A 26,657-nucleotide genomic window follows, 5' to 3' on the forward strand; every position below is an offset into this window, starting at 1 on the left:
TAGAATAGCCTCATTTTCATGGCTTTTGTTGTTGCAAGAAACACAAACTCATATCAATGTGTCAGTTTTTAAACTTTGGGCACTATGAATTAAATTTTATAGTACAAGAATCTTCACGGTTTTAAGGTAAGTAAGTAGGAAAGTAAAGGTATCCCTGTAACAGGCCGTGGAGGCCCATAGGTTTATGAGATGTCGAGAATCCCACACATTCTAGACAACCAGCTCACAGATGTCGGTGAGGTTGTCAGCCTTAGCACCGGCCGCTCTTTAAACCCCAGAATGATTCCTGGTACTCATTTCTGTTAGAGGCTGAGTGTTGCTGGAAGGATTAGGTCAATTGAAAAATTCAATGACCTCGTAAGAAATCGAACCAGCGGCCTTCCGGCTTGTAGCGTAGTGTCTCAACCAAATACGCTACCGCGTAACCCACTAAGCATAAAGTACGTGTTTTATTTTTCTCTATACTTTTATTCAAAAACAATTATCACACCGATAAATATTTGTTTGAGCTATGTTCGCGAAACGTGCAAAAACGCATGTATGTTTTCATGTAAAGTGGTCTTCAATATTGTTCGATATAAATGAGAATTGGAATAACATAACAATTTTTCATGAAGTTCTCAGATATCAAATTTAACAAAAATGAGTCCAGCGTTTCTCGACCTCTTTCTCGCATACCGACAGACGGACGAACGTGCTGGGCGAATCTAATAGGCCCTCCGCACGGTTGAGAACGCTCCAAAAGACGCAAGGAAAATCCGCGCATGGATAACCTGGAGTATGCTGTGGTTAAAATATACTTCAAATGTTAATTTTAACTCTGTGGCATTATACATGCATTGTATTAGTAACTCAGTTGGGAACACTATTGGAATGTATTACATTTTAGAGTTTCGTGTTTCACATACCGTAACTTAATAAGAAACCGATATATTATTTGCCACACATGCGTTAATTACTTTTGTTTGATATGCAACAATAAGCTTATATTTGCTGTAAAAGAAGAATAGTGTGAGACAGATACAAGATATAGAGATCTTGCCTGGAATGGTCGCCTCAACGCTTCCCCGTCTTCCTCATCGACGGGTTTATGTTCGTGGTCATGATCTGGTCTGGCATGCGTCTGCGCTTGTGCACTGGGTGACCTGGAATCGGTGCTGATCACGACAGGAAAATGACCTGCTGCCTGATCGTCCTCTGATTCGTCATAAAGGAGCAACTCCGGACCCACAGGAGATTCAGAAACGGGCCTTGACTGCTGGTCCTTGCGCTCCACAGGTCCATGGTGTGAACCCAGTTGGCAGTGGTCCAGACACCCGTGGCGGCATATCTCTACCTTACACTTGATATGCACACTGAGCGCGTCTGGGAATTTGAATGCGTGAAAGAACGCGTACGTGATAACAGTAGCTCTTTCATCAGCTGCTCGGGCCTTGAGGAACCGGCTGATCATCTTGGGTCGCAAGACGCACCCTTGTTCATCTGACAGCTGGATCACGTGACCCCCGCCATCAGAAGCTGCGCAGGACTTCACTCTCATATCAAATTCTCCTGGAACATGTGGATAATTACGACATAAATGACGACAAAACATATAAGAACATAAACCGTACTGGTAAACTTTATGGACAGAGGTCAGACAGAAGTCGCACTATTTGGCAGACAAAATATTACTTCGTGTACGGTTCCTGTCTTCACCTTGCACAGACGAAATGGTGAATCATGATGTTTTCCTGGCCCACCGACTTTAAAAGCAATATGCACAATAAAATTCTCCCAGGGAACAACAATTTTTCTAATCGTACTGCACAAATTATTTAAGCTGACTGCAAATAGAATACCGAAATAAAAAGCTGAAAAAAAGAAAGAAGAGTCAACAGGCAATCGCTGAGTTTAATACGAAGCAAAGATGGAGACAAAGCTCAGAGAGATCGGAACAGAACGTAAACGATAAAGTGCATTTAAACCTCATTACATATAATTAATAAAGGTATGTGAAATAGTCTTTGGAACGCCGCAACGAAGGACCAGAATAATACTGGTCCTATAAGACTGAGAGAGAGGTACTGGCAATCCGAAAATAATTTGAAAATCGAGAAGCTAATAGTTCAGTAAAAACTGATACTGTAATTTTAAGAGAGGTAGTTCGATTTTGGAATTTTAAGTTAATATAAACCCAAATGTTACTGATAATGAATTTTACTCTTGAGAATTGTTCATTTAATAACATAGCAATATACGCGAAGGGGTATAAGAGTATACTTACACATATTTCAGCAAATTAAAAGAGAAAACCAGCTTCATAACAAGTGCAGATGCAACAGAAATGGAAGGAAAACAGTTGATCCTTAAGGAATTCAAATCCTGAAATTGATGAAATAACGCAGGTAGGGTGTGAAATGGATTCTTCTGGCAGGTTCTTGTAAATATAATAATGAACGCTACGGTTCCACAAAAAGTGGGAACTTCTTGACTAGCTGAGCGATTGCTTGCCTCTCAAGGATTCCACTCTACTAAGCTATATAGTTAGCTGGTTAATGGTACCTATATATTATAATAAAATGGCGATCACAGTGGCCGAGCGGTCTAAGACATGAACGGTCTTCGCCCGCTCGAAAGCTGGGATGTTGGATTCGAATCCCACTCAAGGCATGGATGTCTGTGTTTCTGTTGTCCTGTGTACAGGTAGAGAGAGGCCTTGCGAAGGGCTGATCACTCACCCAAGGAGTCCTACTTTCTGTGTAAAAAGGATTACGAAACTGAAGAAGAGACCAGAACCCAACGAATGGCTGTGAAACCATTGATGAATGAATTCTACTTTAATATTAAAAATCACAATTAGATTTTGTGAACTTACAATTACGGTATATTTCAGGGACAAAAATTAAACAGTCATCCATGACTTGTCTCTCTAAATTCGATTTTTATAAAGTTTGGGTTTCGAGGTTTTAGGACATGATGTGGCCGAACTTCTGGTGCGGTTAATTTTGTCATTTACGAAGAACCCGACCTTAATATAAAGAGCTTTTTTTTTCTACTGTCTAATATTTCTGAAGTTTAATAATCAGAAAATTTGAAACTGATATATGGATATATAATCTGAACACATGAAGAAACAGATCAGTTAATATCCACTAGGCCTACAGAGCAATGCTCGTATGTTCCTAGGAGGTCCCCTGATTTGTTTAAGAGTCCTAAAGAATGCCGTAAGTTTAAACATTAACGTGTTTCATAATGTAGCAGAGCCACATTATACAATTTAACTTACAAAGTAGTGGTATTCGAATTTTATCCCTCAACGAAACTTTCCCCTGGAAAATCAGATTGCACGAATCACAATCTAGATCAATAATTCTCTCTAGAAGTTCCTATCGAATTAAACCCTTACATGGTGTTTTACAAGTAATCCGGCTTCCGAAAGCAAAGGAGGATATAGGAAATCTACTGACCTCACTCTGTTCTTTAGCATCTCTTCCGGACAACTTCGACCTGTCCATTCTAACCTCGACCTTCTGTCTTTGTCTACATGATCTACGTGGCATTTGCATGGCTTCCGAAATGTAAAACATTTTCAAGTGTGTTAGAAATCTTAAGTTACTCAAGTTTATAAATTAAATCGGATATAAACCACTAATGACTCCGTCTTTTATTCATAAAATGGATCATACAGTCTCATATATATTTATTCGTACAGAAAGAGACTGTTATTAAATTCGTCATAAAGTGAATAATTGTCGACTGTTCAAAAAATCCTATGCTATGAAATTTTGAGATTTTCTCGGCTGTGGAGATTCATATTGTCGTCTTGTAGGTTAGTACACCGTGCATTCCGGTAAGTGATTACCATTATTTCGAAGGAAATATAGCTTATGTACTTTCTGAGAAGACAGGGATAGTAGTAGCTCCAGTATATTGGAAGTTACCAAGCAATCCAGAAAGTGCCACAACTCACACAACTCAGAAAACCATAATGTGAACGCGTGCATGAAGAGAGTGCACGAGTACTTGCTTTAGTTGTTCTACAGTTTTTGGTCATCTACCTTCTTCTGAAATTAGGTGCACTGAAATCTTACCGCTCTGACTGTTACAGCTTGTTAGTCGTGGAACTGTGCCTTACGTTTGTTGCATGTAAACGTTTGTGGTCCCTTACCGCGGTAATCGTTAATGGCCACGACGAGGGTAAGTATGGAGCCAAGAGGTACAATCCCACTGACTGGTGGCGCCCAGGGTCCTTTACCATGTTGGATCTCCATCCAGCAATCTACATTGTCACCTGTGAAAGAAAAGCACTGTCTTCATTAGGAACGATGACATGCTCCAACATTGAAAGGATGTCGCATTATCTAATTCGAATTGCATGGTTGCTATGCAACAGAGGCATGCTGACCGAAATATATTTAAAATAACGATGGTACAGTAAGATGGCAGAATGCAAGAGTTTCCCAAGCCTCAGTTCGTTAGCTACGATTCTTATGTACTAATACAAGCGAGTAGGATCCACTACCGCTCTTATAAATACTTGTCTTTAGAACAGTTGTCTGTGTAAGGCATTCCTAAACTGTAGCTAAAAAATCCTACCAATTATCTCTCCTGTGCATATCCTTAAAACCTGCCTTTACGGATACATCTTAATGATATAATTTCATTTTTATCTTAAAAACTGCAAATTTTTGCAAGTTATTGGAGCAGGTTTTGCGTCTTTTTCGTGTTTCTCCAGTGTTGGGTTCCTTAATTTTCTGGCTGTTATAGTTTATTAGAACGAATCGACCATTAAAATACATTGCCAAACATCTTCAGATTATTATAAAAGATAAAACAATTCCGTCCAGTGTGACTGGTGAAGTTTTTCTTGTTTCAATTCTTCATGTCCTTGCATGTTTTGGCAGGTCGTTTCTTCAGGGGTCAAAGGGATGTGCATTTATGCTTGAACATAAACTTTTCCCTTACGGCCCCCGGAGCTTCGACACCTTGTATACTTCTGGGGTTTAACATCTATATTGAGCACGTCTCTCCAGTTGACAGCAAACTCGACGGACTTCCTTCCTCTGCACAGACACTCTCAGTGACTTGCAGAATATCCATGGCCACACACTCGACCGCCCCATCGTTTGGGAGGTTTTGAGAAAAACGTATCACCATAATCAAGAAGTCTGATTTATTCTGTTGGATTCCTGGCCACAGAGATTTGTCATCAGACGAGACTGTCGACGCTGGTCTGCTCAGACACTTAACATCACATTGAGCCTTGGGCAGTAATGTTTCTACCTTTATTTGCGTCACCGTTTAATAATAATGGCAAAGAAGAATGGACCCAGACAATTGGAAACAAGCAACGATTGGAGAAATCGTCGAGGCATGTGTAGCGCTCCTCACACAGCTCCATCTGAACTGAGGAGGCCATCTTCGGGAGGCTTCAGATTGGTCACACTCGGCTTATGAAGGTCATTTGTTAAGAGGCGGTCCGGCACCTGCATGCAATCAGTGTAATGCCATGCTTACCGTTTCACTCCTACTGCAGGAATGCCCGCGTTATGACGAAAGTAGTCAAGCATCCCATCTCCATGGTGAGTTACGCACAATGTTAGATGTTAGATGTTAGATGTTGTGTTTCCACCGTTGAACAGGCGTTGACAGGTTTGTCTGAGTCTTATGTTCGTCTGTTAAAGTCGTTTCATCTTCACTGTTGCTCTATAATCTTCTTTTACACGGGGTTTTATTAAGGATTCTTTTGTCAAATATTTGTTGTTTTTCTTTACAATTCTAGCCATTGTCAGAAAAATTTACAGCCTGACTAGTGTCCCATTTTACGTAATTATAAAAGGCGTTTCATAAAAAGTATTCATTATTTTGATATTTATTGGTGTGTACTAGTATACAGCCAAAGATAATGATGCGCCTTCAAATTCACACATTCAAGTTTCGGCAGGGACTTTGGCTATACTGACTGGAATTTAACTTTATTTTCTTCAGTCCCTCTATGGAAATTCCGGAATAGAACCTCGATGAGGTAAAGACTGTTCGCTTCTAAATGCCAATTCTGTATTAGCCACGTTACCATTTAACTCTACATAACCTAAATACTGACACAATCGTCAACTAAATCATAAAGAACAAGAGAGTAATTAATGTGAGCTCTGAAGGAGGATCAGAACTGATAAATCGGCTTGAAATATACGACAGCCATAACAAAGTGTAAGTACAATTGCGTGTCTCATACCTCGGAAATCTAGCTGAATGACATCCAGGTCTGCGATGACCATGGGTGGTTTTGATGCTGTTTTCTCGTAGTCATTGAACCATTCACATCTGAGCCTTTTTGCCTCGTCCCACACTTCGAGCAGATCTTTGTCGTACTGTACAACTACTGTATTCTCGTAGAACTGGCCATGCAAGTCGGGCTTCGTGCCACAACGTGCATAAGCGATGCGAAAAGAGAAGAATGTTTTGCCAGTTGACGGTGGTACGTAGACACATCTCGGATCTGCATACTGCCCTTTGGATGAAACAATTCCTTCGAATGGATGTGTGAAAGAGAGGTGAACGTCCATATGATCCTTGCCGCACATCACCTCCAGAGACTGTATCGCCGGCATTCCTTGAGGGCGCTCCAGCGGCCAGATGTCCCCGTTGCCCGTCGCAAAACTTGCAGCCTGCAACAGAGGGAAATTGGTTCTGAACTACTGGATGTAATTATCATGCCAGGGTTCTCAACTTTGTTTGGGTTATTGCGCATGACACAGGCAGGGTCTGTATTATGAAAGGAACATGGTCAGAGACATTATCTCATTCACACAAATTATATTCTTCTCAGATAAACTCACATATTATTTAAAAGCCCAGAGCTTAGACAATAAGTTTTTAAGTTAGGTTTATATACAAAGTTCTGATAATCACAGTGGCCTCGCCGTCTAACGCATGTACTGTCTTCGCTTATTCGAAGGCTGGGATCGTGAGTTCGAATCCAATTTGAGACATGGATGTATGTGTATTTGATTGTTTTTGTGTTGCTCTGTGTGTAGGCAGCGGCCTTGCGGCGGGCTGGTCCCCCGTCCAAGGAGTCCTGCCGACTGAGTAAGAGATCAAGTAAAGCGGCAAAGGTTCAACAAGAGGCTGCAGAGACATAGATAAATAGAAATACCAAGTTCTACATATTTCCTTCATTTACGACAAGAACGCAACCTACACAAATAAGATATTTTCTGTGCTATTTCTTCGGTTTGTGTTAAACAGATTATTGATATAAATGTTTATGTATATGGGATTGTTATGTGATTCTGTACTTATATGTATGAGGGATAGTGTCCTATGTACAGTATCAACAACATTGAGCGGGTAGCATAACCCAAAGTAGATTTACTCATCAGTACAATTATTCGAAAATTTTGAAGCCTAATATCTTTAGTACCTGAAGTTCAGTTCCAACCTCACAGAAGCCATTCCACTACAAAGATCACTTAGTTAATGATGTTGGAAGAAATAACAGGCAAAATGGCTACATATCCTGAGACCCATATAAAATATAAAAAATTGTATGCTCATGATGCAGAGATTTTTAATGCTAAAGTAGATGGTAGATACAATAACAATTGCGATTTTGAAGGGTTTACAGATCTACTGCAAGTCTATTTCTTTATGGAAAAAGTAATTATATTGAAACTGTGAGTTTGAAATGAGTAGGAAACGCTGAGTTGCTGCAGAGCCAGGAAGGTTACTCTTTCCTTAATGTATAAAAAAGAAGAGCCCTAGAGTCATTATCTCCACAGCAGACCTAATTGCAGTGGCATTGAGTAAAACAAAAATATTAGAATAAGAAACAAAGAAGAGTTTCTGAAGTGTAATTAAATGGTCTCATTTTTCTGAAATTGGAAATGTGTTTTGAAATTTGTAACATTCACACATTAAAAAATATTCCATGAAACGAATGGTTGATTATAAATTTTGTTTTAAATTATAAAGTTAATAGAATTTTCCGTCCAGTGCGGCAAAAGAGGTCACATCACTTTTATTATTCTTGCCTTACATGTTTCGGTTTAATTAAAACCATCATCAGAGGCACTTTTCATACGGCAGTAGACACTGTTAATTAAGCTGATTTAATGTTCAGTTTTAGTTGTGTTATTCACAGATGTATGTTTCGTATTATTGTCGTAGGTTTTAGTTACGACTGCACTCGTGCAGCGGATCAGAATGAGACAATTCAATATTTAAGCTATAATTTTCTTTTTTCTGTTAATTAAAATATTGCATGGTAGGAAGTGTTTTCAATGCATTTCCCCTTGAAAAAACTTCCATCTAAGAACATTTGTTTTTGTCCAGTTAGAATTACGGGATTTCTGAATTTACCCATTATTTAGTAGTCTGGACAGAACATAGTGTTTGGGAAAGAGGCTCTGTTTGTCACCTGAAATTTTTTGAGGTTGGGGTGGGACCCACTCAGTAATGTTCCATTCGGAATGCTATACAATGACCGAATTCGAGAAACCCATCAAATCTGTGTGAAATATCGTCAGGAAATTTAGAAATGTTCTAACAAGATCCAAAAATATCACAGTAAACATGAAAGCCGAGTAAAATCATTCTTACAAATTTTACTGAAGAGCCTGTGTTATTTAAGGCTCGGTAAAGTAGTCCAATATCATTTTAAGATATACAATAAAATATATTTTCTGCCGGTCACGGTAGCCGAGCGGTCTAAGGCATGTATTGTCCTCGCTCGCTTGGAAACCGGGATCGTGGGTTCGAATCCCACTCAGGGCATGGATGTTTGTGTGTGTTTTTCTGTGTTTGTGTACAGGTAGAGGCCTTGCGACGAGCTGATCACCCGCCCAAGGAGTCCTACCGAAAGTGTAAGATCTAGAAAAACCGAAGTGAACGGAGAAGTTCATGGAGGTAGGCCTAGGCCCATTGGGACTGTAGTGCCAAGGAAAATAAAACATATTTTCTAATCTGTAGAAGCGATGATGCTGTCAGTCTGAATACTAATGAACGTTAAGTGTTTCAGACTACATAGGATACTGAATGGTCCTGAAACAAATGTTAGGAGTGGCTTAGCCTTTTTGACTCGTCATTACAAGTCTTCACACAACAAAATGCCTGCTGAATACCAATTGCAATAATTTCTAACGTATAGTATGCCTTTCACTAGTCTTCAATAGCCAAGCGGGAAAATTATTGTCTTTCATTAAGAGAATTGCTGTTTTTCACAATGGAACATGTAGAACTAAAGCAGTGTGCTTTGCAGAGAGCAAGCATTTTTCACCTACAATGCAACACAATTAATTCTTCAGTCTGCAGACGGAACAGCTAATCACTTAACATTCAAGCGTGCGGCAAGCGCCATGATTTAAACAAACAATTTACATGTATTAGTAGGTTAACGCTCTCATTAGGCTAACACGTGCCATCCGTAACTCCTGCTGTGTAGATAATATATATACTTCTGGTGGCAGGAAACATGACTGTGAATCCAGCATTCCAACTCATTCTATCTCCACACAACTGAAATTCATATCTGAATACCAGAAATTAATGCCAAGAATTAGAGCCGAAACACTTAATGCAATAACCCCTTTCTGCTAGACAGTCGACAGTATGGAAACAAAAGGGGCGGTTTCTGAGAGTTTCAGATATACACCTCGTTAATACCGCCAATAGGAGCCGAGAGAGTGCATTCGGTATAGGACTAGCTACGGGTAGGACGACATAGGTGTCGGAGTTCGAGTCCCGGCAGAGTCAAGCATTTTATCTTCTCCCAGACCGCCTCTGGGGTCCAACCAACCTCCTATCCAATCGTTACTGGGAGCTTTCTCCCCGGGGTTAAAGTGGCCAGGGAGTCAATCTGACAATTCACCTCCAATTAATGCCGAGGTCAAGGAAATTTGGAGCTATATATCCACTCCTCCATACGCCTTCATGGCTTAGTACTTAATTAGTTAAGCACAGGGACATCTTTACTTTAATACCGCCCATGGCCGCAAGATTTGCTGTAGCGAATGTTTCTGACCACACGTCACGGCCGCTTCTTGGGAACTCTATGAGTGAGCTGGCCGTTTTGACAGATTTTCTTGAAACATTACCCAGCCATTTTGATTTCATTCACAGTATCCGGTAACTTACGTGCATTTTGTAGTTCCTGATAGCTTCTTATTCTCCACACTCCTCTTTCACATTTTGACCCGTAAATTTTTCTTAAAACCCCTCTTTCCCAGGTCGTCAGAGTCGAAGCCATTATTCCCTGTCTAGTTAATGCTGAAAATTGTGGAACGTGGGTTAATTTCTCTACTTCTTATCAATTATCTGACCAGTATTAAACAACAGGGAATGGAGAATCTCCTTGTCTGATACCCCATTCTGTTCTAAAACTTCTTGACAATTTATTCTGGACCCATTCACATTTTTGGCTGTGTAGTCCCAAACTCTTCCTAAGCTACTGTGTGGACACTGCTTGATATCCTACCATTTTACGTCTGTGTCATTACTACTTTCGGCGAAATTGTTCTCTAATTGTTCTGCTAGTATCTCTCTACATTCATCTTTAATTATCCGATGCTTGATTCCATCTACGCTGAAATTTTTATTCCTAACAACGGTTTATCCCTTTGCTCTTGCTAATTATGATCAATATTTGAGTTTGACCAAATGATGATCCGAAATGCAATCAGCGCCTCTGCAAGATCTAACATCAAATATATATTAAGCATGTCGGGTTTCAATTAATACAAGGTTAATTGGTTTTTGGTTTGTTCATCCGGGGATATCCAAACTTATTTGTGTATATCTTCATGAGGAAGCTCCTACTACTAATTATCATGTTTCCACTTACTAAAAGTCTATTAGTCTCATGTCATCATCGCTTGAATCTTCATATAAGCTGTGTCTGCTTATATATTACAACTTTTTCCAGTTCTGCCTTCATATTCTCCATAAAGAATGTATTATCACATTTGGACACCTTCTGATATACAGGATCAAGTTGATCAGAAAGAGTTCTTTTCGAACTCATCTTCGTCTGCAGTAGCGCGTGAGTCGTACTGAAGAAGCTGCCTCTCAATTTTAAACTTTACATCCGTTCATATACTGGAGCAAAGCCCATTATAAAAAAGGTAAAGCTGCCCATGTAAGAGGCCGTGAAGGTCCATAGGGGTTTTGAGAATTCGAGGTTCCCACATTTTCTAGACAATCGATTCACAGACGGCGTTAAGGTTGTCAACCTTATGCTCCGGCCGCACTTTACCACCCAGGAAGATTCCTGGTACTCATTTCTGTTAGAGGCTGAGTCAACCCAGGCCCATAATGCGTCTGGAAAGTTTAGGTGAATTGAAAAAATGCAATTACCTCATCGGGACTCGAACCCGCGATCTTGCAGTTTGTATCGTAGTGCCTCAACCAACTGCGCTACCGCGTGCCCCTCAAATTGAACTTGGAATATGAAATTTGGTAGGCAGATGTAACGAAAACAAACGTTCTCCATCTGTTACAGTCTCCATTAGTTGTTGTCTAGTAACGGCTTCCAACGGCGAATGTTCCCCTACTCTGGTTTCCTGAAATATCTCAGTGTCTCAGCTACCAGCTTCTAACAGCAGCAGCTCACGACTGAAATGTAGTCCTCTGACTGCTTACTAAATCACCAATCAGCTCTTCACTTCCCTGTACTGAACTGCACTCCCAGGCTGGCGGCCATCTCACACCAAACACCTGCTCTTCTGATTGAAACCAACTCAATCAATTAAATTCTTGACCTGCCTTGCCGAGTACATCTTGGCACGGACCGTGTAGAAAACAATACTCCTCTTCGTTGTATTTTGCTTGGTGCCGTGAGAGCATGTTTGTTTATGAAGCTGTTTCTCAGTAGCGGCTATCGTATGTTTGCTTATTCCACTGTCGTTGCGTAGTAGCGAGTGTTATTTTTATATGGTACAATATTTTAGAAAGCAGACAAGGCAACAGCAAAAGAAATCTCTTCTTTCACAGCACATAAGTTGTGTTTTTTCTAATATATTTGTATTCCTAATTAATCACTGAATTGGCACCGCCACGTTATGTGTGGGCCCAAAATCTTTAAGATGATGAAATACGGCCAATTGAGGTTTTGCCGGAAGCCTAAGTGGATTCTGGAGATAATGCCATTAACCGTTCATAACACAAAGAACTGTTCCGAGTCCAAGTTACTGATATTAAAGAGACAGGAGCATTTCAAACTGAGTTGTTTTCAAGATAAATGCGATTTTAATTAATTTCTAAACCTCCGTAGTAGCAACAATAACGCCTCGCGCATTATCTTTTATTTTCTTAACCTGTTTGAATAATGAAGGCAGAGATGCAGTATGTATTAAATTGTGCAATTCGTTACAAGCTAAGCGATCCATCACACAAACTTCTCGCTTTTTATACACATATTCAGCACAGGACAAAGTACTCATTTTCTCTCTAATGATTACTATTTCAAGGGATTTATTTGCTAAATTTATTATGTGTCCCCACCGCAACGACATACAGGAGTGAGATGATGAGTTGCACTCGGTTTCTTCTTTAAGGAGTAGCCCTGTTTCGCAGCTTAAGCCTCATTACTCAAAAATAAAAAGTTCCTAATGGAACACGAGTACGAACAGCCTGTGCCATTCACTCCCTCTTATTATCTCTTCCGCAATTCCGTTCTAAACCAGTTGTTGACTGCAAACACTATAATAAAACATATGGCATCTTAAACCTCGGAACTACGAGTAAATAATAGATCTCAAATCATATTTTTTTACTTAAAATCTATGAATCCTATTCTAAGGATTATTGTAATAAAATGACATAAAATGTATAAGCCGACAAAAGTAACAAAAAAAATAATAGTTTACTTTTACAATTTTATTTTTATTAAATAAAACTCATTATGTTCTAAAACAATAAAAGTGAACGGGAGACTGAGACACGTGTGCGGGACTGCGACTGCGCAGACGTGCGTGCTGCTTAGGAGGAACATCGCTTATACAAACAAAAAACAAAATCCGTGGCTGTAGTCCGCATGCGAACTATACCGACCGAGCGAGCGACCGCTGCTTGTCGGCGAAGTTAGTGGCAACTTCAGCGGATAGAGGGTCAGCTCAACGGATTCACATGGCCAATAATTTCGGTTTTCTAGACCGGAGCCGCTACTATTCCATTCAAGTAGCTCCTCAATTATCCTCACGAAGCTGAGTGGACCCCGTTCCAGACCCACTACTTCTCAGAAAATCTGGTAGCGCCTGGAATCGAACTCGGGACCTCTAGATGTGTAGCCAGGAACTCTGACCACTATAGCACATAGGTATCGCTTACCGGCGTTGAAAATACTCGTAGGTATCTTACGGCATTGGCAGTCGGGCAGTCAGTAGGCATGTTTTGAACTGTATAAACAGTGTGTTTTCAGATAGGTTTACTAGTGTTTCTTTTCCAGTAGCTAAATGTAAATATTTTGGAAGATGCTATTCATAAAAAGAGATATATAATATTCTATATTATAATCAGCAGTTCAATTTGATTAGCTTTCACCATTAAAAATATACACCCTTTTCGGAATGAAAAAAGAAAATTAGAAATAATTATGTTGGATTTCTTTGGTCCTTACGGGCTCTTCCAATAAGAGGAGGATACAAATTTCAGATTTTAACTTAAATTGTTGTCACTGGAAGGAATTTACTAAATTTGAAGCTCAAGAATGATCGAAAATTATTATAATAAATATGAATTTATCTATACTAACTTTTAAAGCGGTAAATTTATCAAAATAATGTTTATAAATAAGTCCCAGCTCCACAGAGAACATACTACTTCTACTTTACGAAGGACACTAGGATAATGCAGTTTATCGAAATAATCGCTCTTTGTTCCGGAAAGAACACAGAATTTTGATCTCGAAACAGGCGGTCGTATAGTAACCACTGTCCTTGAGGCGGCTTGGATCATTTCGTTTACGTTCATATAAATATCGTAATTTCTTATTTATACAGATGGAAGATTTATTATTATGTATAATATAATTTTCAGTGTTCTCTTTTTAACGAGAAATCATTTCAAGCGTCGATCCGTTAATTAATTAATTTATCTAATGACAATATATCAACTACAATTTTCATTTCATGTATCCTGTTGTGTTACAATATACAGCCTCTTTATTACAACCGTCACAACACAAAAAATATCAAGATCAGTGCCTAGTTTCAGCTCTGCTACATGTTTCGGCTATTAGTAGCCATCATCAGGCAAATACACGGTTAACATACATACACCACTGAACTGCAGTACTAGTATATCAACTACAATTTGCCCAATTTTCTGCATTTTCCCATTGTTGAATTTGTAATCATGTTCACTTATAAGGCGCTAAATAATCTTGAAGGAATACGATATCGTTAAACGAGTTACTACTAAACAAACAATTAGTAACCCATGACCGGATGTTCAGATCTTATATCCGGGGTTTCTTGGCTGAGAAATCGTATTATTTATTACGATACTTTAATAATCACGTCTCTTCCTTCACACTTTTCCCCTTCTTCATATAAAATAATGCATGATAATTTTTCGAAGTTGATTATATAAATACATTTTTTTTGGTGTGGTGACATTTAGAATCTAGATGTTCTTCTTCTTCTCAGAATTGTTGTTAGAATGTTGACATAAACTTAGTTCGAAAGCATAAACGTGACAAATAGTTTTTCCCAGTGATACGTACGATTTAGCCGTTAATTGTGCTTTTAAATGTCTGTTATGACCAGTTCCTAACGTAAAACTAACCAAGGAATTCATTACTTCTTTACATGTAATGCTGTAACGGTAGAATCATCTTTTACCGCTGCATTAGCGGTCACTAGACTTCAACTGTTTGTGGTTTTTTAATTGCACTGTTAAATAAATGGCATTACTCTGCAATACGAGAAAATGATACGGACGTCAGTAGCGTTATGATGTGTGCTATATACGCAGGAGATGACTTCGAAACACTAGCTCTTCAAATTCAGTTTACTTTAGCTCCAAAACAAATAGCTGTGTTTGATTCTTACTCATAGATAATTTGGGAATCTTTCAAGTGCATAGGCTAATAGTGGGACATCAATTATGAGTAAGAGAGAGCATGTAAGGAGACACTAGAGGCCTTCTTGTAGGTTCTGTCCCATAATTCGCCTCGGCAGAGCTCGGGAAATGAAGAAAACCTCAGGTTGGAACTGCAGGTCGAAAATAACACAAAATGACAGAGATATTAAGAGAGTCAAGAATGGGAAATCTCTATCATAGTCCTTTCTAATAAACAAATCACCTCACCGTGTGACATATTTGAACAAATGAAGGTCTCCAGTGATCGACTTAGGGTAGTACAAAAATTCCATCCGCAAGGAAGGAAACCCCACTACTAACTCTTAGGTCTGGTCACGTGAACTCTTGTTCTTGTCGCTGAAAATTTCTATAAATGTGAAGAAATGTAACTGTTCTGACTCAAACGCATTCATGACCAGGTAAGGCATATGCATAGTAGCTTCCCATGTGATATGCTATGGAACGTAAATGGTTAATGGTACTGGCATGGGTGTAAAATTCTTAGATATTCACGATTTTAGAATTTTGGATTTTATGAAATATTCAGTGACACCAGGATGAGATGGGCAGGGCATATATCACGCGTGGAGGTAATAACAATGCATTCATGGTTCAGGTGGGAAAGCCAGAAGGAAAGAGACCTCTAGGAAGATTTAGACGTAGGCGAGAAGATAATATTAAAATGAATCTTACAGAAACAGGATGATAGTATGGACTGGATTCTACTGGTCAGGATAGGGACTAGTGCCGTACTCTTCTGAACAACTTAATGAACCTTCACTCGGCTCCATACAGTTAGTTAGTTACTTAGTTCAGTTGGACGTATGTTCCTTATAAACTTTCAGAAACTAAAATTATAAAATATTTTCTAGAAAAATAATAATTGGAGCTGCAATTGGTTCTCTACCAATCCGAAAAGTTGACAAAGATCAATAAATCTATAAATTGGCAGAAAATACGTTTAAGGTAGTATAAAGTTAGTGAGAAGTATCGTAAAACACTAGCATTAGTAGGAATGTTATCGAAATAAAAAACTCTCAGTTATTTAGAAGTGAATTGTGTCCCAATCTGTAAAGAATTTGCAGTGCTGTTGTAACACATGGTATCCCAAATAGATAACGGGATAGACGCGAAGTACCGGGCGGCTCCGGTCTAGAAAACTGAGATTAACAGCCGTGGGAATCCGTTGCGCTGTCCGCCTTACACCCTCTATCCGCAAAAGTTTACACTAACTTCGCCGACAAGCGGCGTTGTTCGGTCGGGATAGTTCGCTTGCGGACTACAGGCCACTGAGTTACCCGGCGAAAGAATTCCACTCAGACGTGTAAAATATGTAAACACAGAAGGTCTACTACAACTAACAGCAACACTTTCTTCCAAACTGTGGCTGATTCCATGAACTGGTCAGCTTTTTGCTGAAACCAATGTATCATTGCCGTCTTCACGAGAGCATATCAGTGAACCCTATCCTGAACCAGTTACATCCAGACAGCCCCCTTAAACCTACTTCTTCGAGGGCATATTATTTTAATACTATCCTTTCATCTATGCCTATGTCTCCCAAGTTCAAATTACCCGATCGAAATATATGCATTTACCATATTACCCAAGCATGCTACATGCCATATCCATCGCACCCACTGTTAATTTCATCTCTCTATTGACAGTACAAATTCCGACACCTTAGTCTTAAAGCATCGTTAAATAACTCACGGAAAAATATATTATAAACATTATGCAGATACCCGCTGCATTATTCAATCAATCCTTTATTATTTCCTCTCTCTCGTGTCCAAGTATTCTCCTCAGCACTGCTTTCTGTCTCCTTTCCCTTGGGACGAGACATCCATATACACATTCCAAGCGCCAATATTATAATTTCTTTCATGCAGTCATACAATTTTAGGTAGCGTACGGTAATACAGAGGATTCAGAACTGATGGATAGCAAACACTCCCTGAATTGACACTGCTCTTGAATATTTCCTGGACGTAATTTTCATTTGTTACTGTCATTCCGAAATACTTGAAGTTTTCCTCATTTCTCCAGAATATGTTAGCTAATTTTACTCATGTAGGGCCTATTGCGTCTGATGACGAGATATGAACATATGCTTAGTTTTCCTTGCTTTTAATTTTGGAGCACTGCTTTTCTATACAGAGGACGCGGATAGAAGCCCCGTGTATAAACACACTGCATCTTCCTCGAGCTGATATGCTTCTCGCTGCAACGTATTGTACTCCCTCCAGTAGTTCAGCTGTTATTTTCATATGACAATTAGGTGTCGTCTTTCCTGTCATACTTGGAACTACAGTCCCCCGCCTCATTATAGCTTCTAATGGAATAGGAATGAATGAATCCATAAAAACAAAAGAGGTTAGAGGAACAAACGTAGATCTATTCATGATATAGCGCTGGATTCTATTTCCTGCAGAACTCAAAAATATTTTACTCACAAAGATTATTTCCCACATCCGCAGACCTCGATGGCAAGTCTAGAGGAGTTGCTGGGCTCAACTCTGACTCGCGTGGGACCCACGGTAGACTGTGCCTTAGAGACATTCTGGCTTTGGTGGGGAAGAGAAATACTCCCAGCCCATCGCTTTAGTAACTTGATACTAATCTGTTACTTAGAGATCCGTGCTCAAAGTATCAGCTGTTCCATTGAGATGTCGTGATATTCTACTAGTTACCAAACTGTAGCAATTTGCTTTTCTTTGTTTTGTGGTGAATTGGTCTCATTGTGTGAATGTGATATTAGTTTACCGTCTGCAGCAGTTACTACTGTAGAAACACATATTGCAAGTTGTTTAGCGGAACAAGTTTTCATTTCTATGAATCGTAAAGTCAACTGGAGACCTGTTTGTGCTACAGTACACTGGTATCGTACGGAGATACAAGGAGAAAAGATTAATTCGTATTCAGAACTGCTCTCAAGTAGGCGGAAACGCGCCGCTAAAGACTCGCACTAAACAGTACCTGTATTTTACACTGACGGGAACTTTTAGTCTAGCCAAGCCATTCTGTTGTGCTTTTGTTGTATCATATCGCTGTAGTTACTGTTAGACCATCTGATATTACCAGATCGAAAGTAGCGGTTTAGTAGTCAGAACTCTGGCTTTGTATCCGGAAGGTCGCGATTTCGAATCAAGGACAAGAGACTGAGTATTCTGTCCGAAATTTCCGGGTGGGGTCCCTCAGTCTTTCCTCATAAATTCCGGGATGATACCTCAGATTAGGCCATCATCACTTCATTTCCCATCATATCCAATTAATTAACTATCCTACCGCTCGGCGCTATATTGCTAGAGATGAAGATATTGTCGATAAACATATCATGTGTAAAAATAAAAACAGATATCTGTATGGACCTACCAAATGTTACATGTCGGTGCCCGAAATAAGTAAATATATTAGCATCGTTTATCGGCAGTTATCAAGTCAAGGGGGAATGAGGTGGTCAGGGCATATAGCACGAATAGGGGAGAAGAAGAATGAGTATAGGATATTGGTGGGAAAGCCAGAAGGAAAGAGACCACTGGGAAGACCAAGGCATAGGGGGGTGGAAAATATTAAAATGGATATTAGAGAAATAGGATGGGATCGTATCGATTGGATTGGATTGATCTGGCTCAGGATAGGGACCAGTGGAGGGTTCTTGTGAACAAGGTAATGAACCTTCGGGTTCCGTAAAATGCTGAGAAATTTTTGAGTAGCTGCAGAATTGACGGCTCAGCTCCATGCGTGAGTATCGGCATTCGGCACTTGGCTGAAGGAACAGACTTATTAGTCGAAATCAGGCTCCAAGGACAAAATACATCGTACACCAAGCAGTGATCACAGGTCATTTCCCTTAAGTCGTATTTCTTTGCTTGAAACGGTAAGCATATTTATTTTAGGGCGATAATATCTATTAAGATGACCTCTGATTCTTTAGGAAATGTGCCCTCGTCGAAATATATTTTAGCATTATATAGTATATGAGAAATTTATTTTTTATCCCGTCACCGGAGTAGGAAGTACGGACGCCCATTCCAAAATCAGTTTCACAACAACCATATATGGCACAGAACATTTCTCCAAAATACAAGGAACACAAAGAAGGAGGAAACGCAGTCACATGCCTGCAAGCCAACAAGAGACATAACCACATAAACACAAGACCTGGAAGAACTGGGAAGTACATCAGTACAAGGGACGCAATTTCACACAACTGCTACATCCAGATAAAACATAAGAACACGCTTATATACGTTTAATTTTAATTACTTAATATTTTAACAATTAGTATTNCACACAGTTTTGTGGTTTGTCTAAAAAGTCTTAAATAATTCTTAACTCTGAACTTAATTCATGTTCCATACCAAAATAACACTTTCTACTTTTGTCTTTTGCTGGGGGTGTTTGGGGTTTATAATAGTCGACGAGGCAATTATATTATTTTCCTAATCATTGCAAGAGAGTGAGTCTATCAAACACATTATTGCACGTCGGTTGCAGTGTAAAATCTTTCTTCTTCTTCTTCTTCTTCTTCGTATATTGCTGTTGCTACCACTTGGAGCATATGGCATCCGTGAAACGCAAGCGCACAATAGTCTCTTTTAATTCATTTCGTTAGATAGAAGACAAGTGAAGATAAATCCATATTTTTTCTTTATTGCTAGTGAGCTGGGACTAAGTCCCTTGTACTGCGGCCACTTCTGGCCTATTGTACCAGCCCCAGATGATAGGTGAGGGTGATTGTGGAGCATTTGGTGGAATGAAGATTGGCAGTGGAAACCGAAGTACTCGGAGAAATCCTACCCCAGCGCCACTTTGTCCACACAAATCTCACTTGACCAGACCCGGGATCGAACCCGGGCCGCCGTGGTGGGAAGCCAGCGACTAACCGCTTGAGCTACGGCGCGGCCATTAAATCCATCTTAATATATATAAAAATGCAATTATTTTTTCTACTTCTGTAGTTCATATTCGCCTGTCGCCTTCCAAACAAACAACTACAGATATTGTAATAGTATATTTCTGCCTGGGCTTTTAAAGAAATATGAAAGTGTAGCAGTAAAAGTTTTGGATGCATAACGAATTCTCATTCTCAGCTTTTTCTTTTTATTAATTACACGAGTATACTTTGATTTCTCAATATTAATGTTATATTTGATTCAAAGTTTTAACTACCACCCTACAGTGAGATAGCAAAAAAAGCAACCTTGTCCATTGAAAAAAAGGATATTTTTTATTTTATTATTATTATTTAATTCCTGTTGGTCCCTCTGGAGTATAGGGCATCTGTGAAAAGCAGTTTCACTTCAGTCGGTTGGTTTCCTTGGACTGGGGATCAATCCGTCGCAAGGCCACTACATACAGAGGACAATACAATAAACGGAGATATCCATTACATGAGTGGGATTCGAACTCAATATCCCATGTAAGTTTTGAGGTTTTCACGGCGATGACTGTGAAGAAAGTCGTCTTCTGGGTTTTGGCGCCGTGTATTCTTCCTTTTGGCTACCGTTCCTCCGAAACGTCGGCCCAAAGGAAGAATACACGGCGCCAAAACCCAGAAGACGACTTTCTTCAATATCCCAAAGTTTGAGATGGCGAAGACATTTACTTCATGCCTTAGACTGCGCAGCCAGTGTGATGGGCAGAATATTTTTAATTAGATTTAAATAATTAAGCCCGACATTCTGACACATATTTCCATCTTCGCTGTAACTTTCCTTACCACTACACAACATCAGAGCTGAAGCAAACGGAAGATTGTTTAAAGTATAAATGTGATGATTCTTTGTGGTGTCCTGTAGATTTTGCGCCTCTGCAGTGTTTGAAATGCAGTATCGAATGTTAGGACGTCTGATTAATCGAAAAATATTTGGAAGGAAGCGGTCGTGGTCTATTAGATAATATTTCTACCATTTTATGGAGGGACAGAGGAAAACTTCTGAAACTCAATCATAATATCCAGTGTCCCGGGCCGATTTTCCATTAGAGTTCCTCCACAGTAGAATCCTACAGTTTTACCGCTACGCCAGTCTGATTGGTCTAATGGTTAGGAACTATTCTGCAGAGGAAGAAAAATGTACTTGTGATGACCCTTGATGGACGAATGAGAAATGGAGCGAGTGAGCGAAGAGATTAACACGAATTACTTACTTCGAACCAGTCGTCATTTTTCTTCCTAATCGACGCTGCTGGTTGTAATACTGGTAGAGAGGAGCAGTAATGTCCGTAAACCTGGTAGAACACGATTCTGAGAATTCACTGCTATTTACATTCACACGAGGTTAAAAAAAAAAGCACTCTACCCATTATAAACTGTCTGCACGTATAAGAATGTGTGTAAAGCAGAGGAAGATGGAATTATTAAGGGAGAAAGAGAGAGTTCGTAGAAACAAAAACAAAGATGTGGTCAAAGAGTTCTTTCCGACCGTTTGTCTGCAACACAGACGTGAATCTATGCGTCTGCAGCTATGTACAACTTCACGGAGCTGAGCCCTTCTTGAGAGGCCGCGAGTTGTGCAGCTACTCAAGAATTTCACAGCATTTTATGGAACCCGAAGGTTCATTAACATGTTCACAAAAGCCCTCCACTAGTCTCTATCCTGAGCCACATAAACACAGTTCATACAACCTTATCGTATTTAAGATCCATTTTAATACTGCACACCCACCTACGTTTTGGTCTTCCTAGCTGACTCTTTCCTTCTTGTTTTCTCACAAATATCCTATAGGCATTCTTCTCCTCATTTGTACTACATGCCCTGCCAATCTTATCCTCATCGACTTGATCATTCTAATTATACTTGGAGAAGAGTGCAGCTTATGAAGCTCCTCATTATGCAGTTTTCTCCAACCTCCTGACACTTCGTTTCTCTTTGGTCTATCACTGTTTCTGTTAATCAGCTTCACGCTGGATGAATGCAGGAGGTGTTCATGACGATATCGAAATATATGGTGCATTCGTCTTCTCTGTGTAAACAGCAAAGTGTTGAATGACCATCAACAGTTAAACACCTTTAAATTTTAACGTCAAGAATTAATGTAACTCACAGTCATTTTTACAGTTATGCTACTATAATGCTCGTACTCAGGGTTCTAAGAATCTTCATTGTTGGTGCCGTGATGAAAGTAACATGGAAACAGTCTTCTAAGAATGAATAACAAGTTACACGCTGTGATTGCGGCCTCCGTAGTCTAGAGGTAACGTTCCCACCTCATGACTCGTAGTACGCGGGTTCAAATACCCGGCGGAGGTCGTCGAATTTTTAAGGGCGGAAAAATTCAGGGAACAAGTCCTCCGGGAGGGACTTTAAGCTGTGTGTCCCGTGTCGTAACTTTACGGCACGTAAAAGAACCTCATATCCCCAAAGGGGATCACTGAGCCAAATTCCAGGACGTTTCCCGCCCAACAATAGTCTCTAAGGCCTCTGATAGATGGGGAAAGCATTATAGACACCGCTAAGGAAGTGGCCGAACTCGCTTGGTCGGCGGGACTGATGATAAGCACCAATACCGGTAGGATATAGAGGCTGGTAGAAATCATAGAGGGAAGCACAATAGATCAAACTGGTCGCGGTGCATGGGGAAACTCACCCTCTCTAAATAAATAAATAAATAACTACACGCTGTGATGATAAAAATCTGTGAAAGGACGGCATGTGTCGGTAACTCCTTTTGAAAATGTATGTGCTCGTAGGCTCTGCTGCCAATGTCTGTCAAATGATGAAGGTATTACCAGATTTAAGCCTAACCTGGAAACAATTCCAATATACGATATTTGTTAATACTGAATCTGCAGAAAATAAAGTTGTAGAATAAGAGTGTCTGATGTCTTATTTCTTAGTGTGTAATAAAAATACTACCACTTTCCAGTAACGATAAGCCTAAGGTTCTGTTTCCTGCAACTGTGCCTTATTTGTGCTGTAATCATCATTAAGCTAATTTTGTTTCTTTACTTCGTCTCCTATATTATCTTATTTTTTCCCCCTTGGCACTACAGCCCCAGTGGACCTAGGCCTACCTCCATGAACTTCTCCGTTCACTTCGGTTTTTCTAGATCTTACACATAGGTAGGACTCCTTGAGCGAGTGATCAGCTCGTCGCAAGGCCTCTACCTGTAGACAAACACAGAAAAACGCACACAAACATCCATGTCCTGAGTGGGATTCGAACCCACGACCCCGGATTCCGAGTGAGCGAAAACAGTGCATGCCTTAGACCGCTCGGCTACCGTGACCGGTCTCAGAGAGTGATACGGCGTAGAAATAAAAATTTTCATGGAACTCGCGAAGTTTCTGGCTTATTCCCAAGCGGCAATAACAATTCAGCAATAAAAAAATGTAATTATAATGAATGTATACAAAGAAAACCCCGAAGACAAAGTCAACCCTTTAAAACACAGCGTCACTATGTGTATCATTGTACTTAGTATTAATTCTGCATTTTGTCCACAGTGCATTTATGGCTCTCAAATAATTCACAGAAGAAGCAGGGATTACTTCTATAAGCAGCATTAACCGTCCTGGCTTCGTAGTGTGGATAATACATTTTCTGTGAGACAGGAACTAAATTATTAAATATTACTTCAATGAATTCCATGTTTCTTGGGATTTAATATATATAATAAAACAAATTTCTCTAAGAATGTAAAAGTATCGCATATGATATAAGGAAAACGTAAGCCTAGACACGTCTGGGGATATTAATACATTCTTCAAGAAATTACTGACTTCAAATTCCTTTCACGATTAAATTGTTCAGTTCTGTATGTTATATTGGTAGGGTTATCTGCTCAATTCATATTAAATTCCTCATAAAAATGGAGCCCTGCTTGTTACTACAATTACATGAAGCTGCACCCTTTTCTTGCTAGGCAAGCATACGTACGGACTTGCCAACTGACTGATGTGTACGGGACCAAGGGACGTTTCGAACGTGTCGAGCGACAATACTCGTATGTGGTACCTCAACCTTTCTGCACGCTCAGCCTACTTCGTTGACGATGTTCCTTTTGTGATTAAGAGGATTTAGGGCGCTAGGAAGTCATGTCATTAAGAACTGCATTGTCACACAAAACTTTCTTTTTCTCTTATTGTCATGCAAATCTATCTTAAGACTACAATTTTAGAAAGTGTGTTTTCGGAAACTAAGAGGAGGCTGGATAAATTTTAATAAAGAGAAGCTTCATAATTTTAACTCTTCTCCAGATAGCAATACGATGGTGAGACGAATGTGGATGATGTGCGTGGGGAATGTAGCACGCATGTAAGAGATGAGAACAAAATTTGTTCGAAGACCTGGAGGCAAAGAGAATACGTAGAAGACCTAAACATAGACAGAAGGATAACAATAACATGTAAGTTAAACATTGTGTGAGGGTGTGGGCTGGCTTAATATGGGTCACATAGAGGAAGCGGTGGGCTCTTTTAAGGTTAAGAGAGGAACATAGACTGAGGATGTTTGAGAACAGGGTATTGAGGAGAGTATTTGGGCCAAAGAGAGATGAACTGACAGGAGGTTGGAGAAAACTACATAATGAGGAGCTTCATAACTTGTACTCTTCTCCAAGTATAATGAGAATGATCAAGTCAAGGAGGATGAGGTGGGCAGGGCATGTAGCACGAATAGGGGGAGAACAGAAATACATATAGGATATTGGTGGGAAAGCCAGAAGGAAAGAGACCATTCGGAAGACCAAGGCGAAGGTGGGTGGACAATATTAAAATGGATCTTAGAGAGATAGGATGGGATGGTATAGATTGGATTGGTCTGGCTCAGGATAGGGACCAGTGGAGGGCTCTTGTGAACACGGTAATGAACCTTCGGATTCCAAAAAATTGTGGGAAATTCTTGAGTAGCTGCAGAATTGTCGGCTCCTCCAGAAGGGCTCAGCTCCATGAGTAAGTAAGTAAGTAATCCATGTGAAGTGAAGTCTCTGTTCAAAAGCGTTTACCATGACACAATAAACTGGAACTAGCTGTATTACCAATTTCAAAATGCGCATAGAAAGTTTTTGAGAACAATGTAACTCAATTTAAAGAATACAGCAATATAACCATATTAAATAAAGCAAACTGACATAGAGATACTGAGAAACCCCAAGCCTATAAAAGCTATTTGTTAGTTTTGTGGTCCTGTTTCCGTTTCAAATGTTGATAGGTGACCCTGTTGTTGACAGAGATCAATCACTTGTTTTGCTGATTTGTGACGTGGTTTGGTGGGTTACGTTTCTCCTTGCAACATCCATCTATTTAAGGAATCACTGTGCTTACGGTTGTGTTTTGTTTTTTAATTTTATGTTATATATGGTGTTTTGGTTGTTTTGGGTTGCGTTACGTGATTACCAACCGCCAACGAATGAGTTTATTGCATGGAGTGGGAGACGAAGGCAAATAGGCTCCAGAACTAATTTCTTGACATGCGAACCCGACATTATAATAGTCACTTATTTGAAATTCTGTGGTTTATAATAATTTTATAATTTCTAATTGTGCTATAACGTTATTATTCATAAGCTTTCAAATTTACGTTGACACGAAATCTGCTAATTAACTGGCCAATTTGCAAATAAATAATAACAGCAGTTTTGTAAGATATGAGGTCTTCACGGCGGTGACTATGAAGAAAGCAGTCTTCTGGGATTTGGCACCGTGTATATGTGGCTGACTCTTCGACCCTGAAGGTGGAGGAGATAAGTTCTTCCGAAATATCCGTATACGAAGGAGAGTCAGTAAGTAGGTTACAGATGGAAGCAAAACAGCTGTAATGGACGTAAGAGGTTTTCCATATGTATCACTAGGTAGCAGCACAGCCCAGCTTCATGACAGTCTAGGTAGCATACGCGCATGCTCATATTCTGGGGCTGGTTTCATTTATTTCATTTTTCTGGTGTTTTTCCAGAATTCACACTTTCCAGTAAGATATTTCAATTATTTAAGCTGCAGAAGATTATAAGTCATGGAAGATACAATGTTAACCACATAACAATTTATTCTAAGTTCCGTAGAATTGTAAAAATGCAAGTGACTAGGGCAATGAAAAGTACAAATTTTACTAAGTTCTATGGCAGTAATAATCCTTTTATATTGTTAAAAAAGTTGACAGTTACGGAAGACCAAATTAATGAAATGGTGATGACTGACTATCTTTTTCTCAACGCTCTCGCAGAAAAGATAACGGAAGATTATAAACATATTTATGATATTAATTAGTTAAAAACCAGGAATAGCTAATAATCATATCAAACTATAATAGGAAGGCATTCCGAACAGAGCTCATAAAGTCTACTTCCATACTGTAGAGACTTCTAGGCATACAGATTTCATTATTATTATTATTATTATTATTATTATTATTATTATAGCCTTTGACCTCGTCCCTCATAATATGCTCCTGCATAAATTAAGGTCCTTCGGATTCTCTGATGCTTATGTTAGCTGGTTTCGCAGTTACTTAGCCAACAGACAATCTCGGGTTCGCGTTTCTGGCACTCTCGCCCTGCCTTTTCACGTAACGTCCGGTGTGCCGCAAGGCTCTGTTCTGGGGCCTTTTCTTTCCACCGCGTTTATAAATGACGTATGCGACTCCGTTGACTACTG

The 26,657-nt window shown here is 39.6% G+C and overlaps 1 protein-coding gene across 1 annotated transcript in view; it reads right to left on the bottom strand.

Annotated features, from left to right (window-relative positions):
* Nucleotides 1-26,657, bottom strand: part of LOC111867779 — a 220,258-nt gene that overhangs the window by 2,123 nt on the left and 191,478 nt on the right. The window contains exons 3-5 of the mRNA XM_023857925.2: nucleotides 6,218-6,650; nucleotides 4,151-4,273; nucleotides 1,043-1,551 (exon numbers count right to left, since the gene is read on the bottom strand). Of these exons, the coding sequence (XP_023713693.1) occupies nucleotides 1,043-1,551; nucleotides 4,151-4,273; nucleotides 6,218-6,650 (1,065 nt within the window). The remainder of the gene's footprint in view (nucleotides 1-1,042; nucleotides 1,552-4,150; nucleotides 4,274-6,217; nucleotides 6,651-26,657) is intronic.

The sequence above is a fragment of the Cryptotermes secundus genome, unplaced genomic scaffold, assembly GCF_002891405.2.
Source record: "Cryptotermes secundus unplaced genomic scaffold, Csec_1.0 scaffold116, whole genome shotgun sequence".
Taxonomy (NCBI): domain Eukaryota; kingdom Metazoa; phylum Arthropoda; class Insecta; order Blattodea; family Kalotermitidae; genus Cryptotermes; species Cryptotermes secundus.